Here is a 3,107-nt window from a genome sequence, read left to right on the forward strand (position 1 = left end):
GAGAGGTCTCATATCTACACGTAAATAACTGAAATTTTTGGGGTAGCAACCCACAACCTAGGTTTTGACAACAACGAAACACCTTAGCAACTGGGTACTAAGCCCGCTCCGCTCCTCGTGTGTGTGAGTTTCTCTCTAATGCCTAACTTATATAACCTTTTAAAAATTATCTCTCTCCACCACTTTAAGGCCACAATCGAGCTGAGATAACTTTGTCTTCTTGCATTTAAATATCCCAGAACCTCCTACTAGGTAGCAATTTAGTGAGTGTTAGAAAAAGAACACTGTCCCAACCATTCAAAATAAGTGGAGAGGTCTCATATCTACACGTAAATAACTGAAATTTTTGGGGTAGCAACCCACAACCTGGGTTTTGACAACGAAACACCTTAGCAACTGGGTACTAAGCCCGCTCCGCTCCTCGTGTGTGTGAGTTTCTCTCTAATGCCTAACTTATATTAAAAAAAACTAAAATTTTCAAAACCTTTTCACGAGAAGGAAAATTGTAAGCCAATTTTTTCTCCAATGTGAGCCTTGAAAGATACACTAAAATGGGTCTTTTCCACAACAATGATGGAATTACTATTGTCATCATCGTAGAATCAAAGGTCTTAATTGCAAAGGCAAACTCTTGCGTGTGAATCACAGCGTGCGCATATTTGTTGTTTTTCTTGGATGCCGTAATATATTGTCCTTTTTAAGCGCCGCGTGGAGAAACATGACTGGATGATAGTGGCTGTGTTGAAAGATGTATTGTCATTGCATGATTTAGCAATTAGCGAAAAGGATAGTAAGAAAGCAAGCCTGATTAACATTAAGTGGGGCAAATTAAGCTTAATTGTGACCGCAATCGATGTCTGCCATCATTATGTGAGCTTACTTAAGCTTAATTGTGACTTTTAAGTAGCGCCAAGTAGAATTAAACAAAATCCATCATTTTTTAAACCACAAATGAAGGTATTAATACAAAAATCATTAGAGAAGAAAATTGCATGCTTTCTAGTGCACAAAATTACACAAGATTATACAAACAAAAAAGCTCACGATCATAACAAGAAGGGGTTTGAGATCTATCTATCTATCTCGAGGGCTGCAAACTGGGGACTCTGGGAAGAGGTTGAGCAGAGTGGGGCTGGCTTTCTCAACAGGAGGGGGTCTTGCAGGAGGGTGCTGCAAATAGAAGCTAGTATCCTGTGGAACATTAGTGATCATGGCTTGCTGATCTCCTCCTCTTCTTTCAACAATAATATTAACACAATCTAAATTGGGTTTGGCCTTATTAATCAAGGCTATGGGGGAATTAAGGGCTGAATTGCCTTGGCTTGTAGGGGTGCTTGCATTGCAAAACCTCTCAAAATCAGAAGCCAGTGGCGTAACCGGACTTGGATTGAGAGGAGACAGCTCTGCATGAAACGCAGTTGATAGCTTTTCCAAGTTCTTCATGCTGCTTTTCCTCCTCTCATGCAGCTTCAGAGGAGCTCTCCTCAGACCCAACTCAGAAACAGTCTTGTTCCCTGCACTGAGCTCTCCATTATTAATTGCAGCAGCATTAGTGGCGTTAATTGTGTTGTTAACACGATTTGCTAGCCTTGCAGGTAGGGTTACTGGTAGCAAATCTTGATCATCACTTGATGCACCTGTGAGCTGCCTCACCACATCACGGAAATTAGAAGAATGTGTGTGTACAATGGTTTCTCTCTCTGTCTGAGAGACTGATATTTTGGTCTGCATAATCCCACCCTCAGATGATGAGTTATTAAAGTTAGCCATGGCTTTGCTTAACCCAGTTGGTGATGTTGAAGCTAAAGCACATGATGATGGTGTTGCTGTCACTCCATTAACCACACAACCCCCCATTGGCCTCATCACATGGCCAATGTTGATAGGAATTGGGTTTTTCTCCTTGCTTTCTCTGCTGACACAGGAAGCTGATGATGGAGCCATGGATGAAGGAGAAGATGGCGGTGATTCGAGATTCACGACCTCCAGCCTCGCTCCGTGATTAGGCCGGCTGTGCTGAATTAACCCATGAGTAGAAGTGGGCATTGCCAAGGCTTTGCTTTCAACAAATTGGGTGATGGGGAAATTAGTACTGAGGGAATTAGGGGGTCCATTGGTGAGGGCAAGGGGGTTAAGGGAAGGGTTAACTGTGAGGGGGAAGAAAGTGGTGGGATTAGAAGGGACAAGTGATGAGGCACTAGATACAACAGGGTGGGGCATAGAATTAGCAGGTGAAGAGAAGCCAACGAACTCTAGTACTGCATAGGTTGGCTGGTTTGCATCAGGCATGCTTAGAGGGACATATATTCTAGGGCCTGATCTCTCCATCATGCTTCTGCTGCTGCTGCTGCTGCTGCTTCTGCTGCTGCTGCTATTGTCACCAGGCGCACAAGTATACTTGCTGGCCAATAAAGCTTGCAAAGAATGGATTTAGCCCTTGGTATGCTTTGGGAATGGTGGATAGGCAGGCAAGCAAGCTCTAGAAGATTAATTGATTGTGTTGTGGGGAGCTTCTCATATATTGGGTTCCACAAGATGAATGGTATGAGGAAGGGATGGCTAGTTTAGGAGTTGCTTTGATGCCTGGAGGAGAGCAAAGAGGCCACTCTATAGATAGAGAGCGAGAGAGAGAGAGAGAGATCATCAACCCTTTGAAGTGCACTCTAGCTGATCAACTGATGTGATCAGCAAGTAAGAAGAAAAGAGGCAATGACTACCTACAGCTACACTGCAAAGAAAAGTTAAGGGGGAGGGGAAGGGGGTGGGGACAGCAACCAAAAAAACAGAGTGGCAGCCCACCCACTGTTTGGAAAAAGCAATAGGAGTTTTTGTTACTTAATACTGACCCTAGGAATAAGATATACTACCTAGTCTCCATTGGCCTTGCCTCTCCTCCTCAATAACTTGCCACAATGGTGGTTAAAAGATGGCCTTTTTGAAAAGAGGAATGTATAATATTTGCACCCCCTCCCCTCTCTTTGAACCTCCTTTATAACAAAAGCCAAAGCACCCAATTGTAGATGAGCACCTCAAATTGACCCATCTCCAGAGTGAGAATTTCCATAAGTATTTGCCCATTCATTTTTTTTGAGTGACCCAATGTGCTT

General features: G+C 43.3%; 1 protein-coding gene across 1 annotated transcript; it reads right to left on the reverse strand.

The window, feature by feature from the left end:
* Positions 1-960: 960 nt before the first annotated feature.
* Positions 961-2,799, reverse strand: LOC147628430 (uncharacterized). Its single transcript, XM_086813576.1, has one exon. It carries the CDS (start codon positions 2,329-2,331, stop codon positions 1,075-1,077), a length of 1,257 nt encoding a protein of 418 aa, XP_086669702.1. The 5' UTR covers positions 2,332-2,799; the 3' UTR covers positions 961-1,074.
* Positions 2,800-3,107: the final 308 nt, after the last annotated feature.

The sequence above is a fragment of the Cibotium barometz genome, chromosome 19 (genome assembly GCF_041138505.1).
Source record: "Cibotium barometz isolate CiBa-2024 chromosome 19, ASM4113850v1, whole genome shotgun sequence".
NCBI classification, from domain to species: Eukaryota; Viridiplantae; Streptophyta; class Polypodiopsida; order Cyatheales; family Cibotiaceae; genus Cibotium; species Cibotium barometz.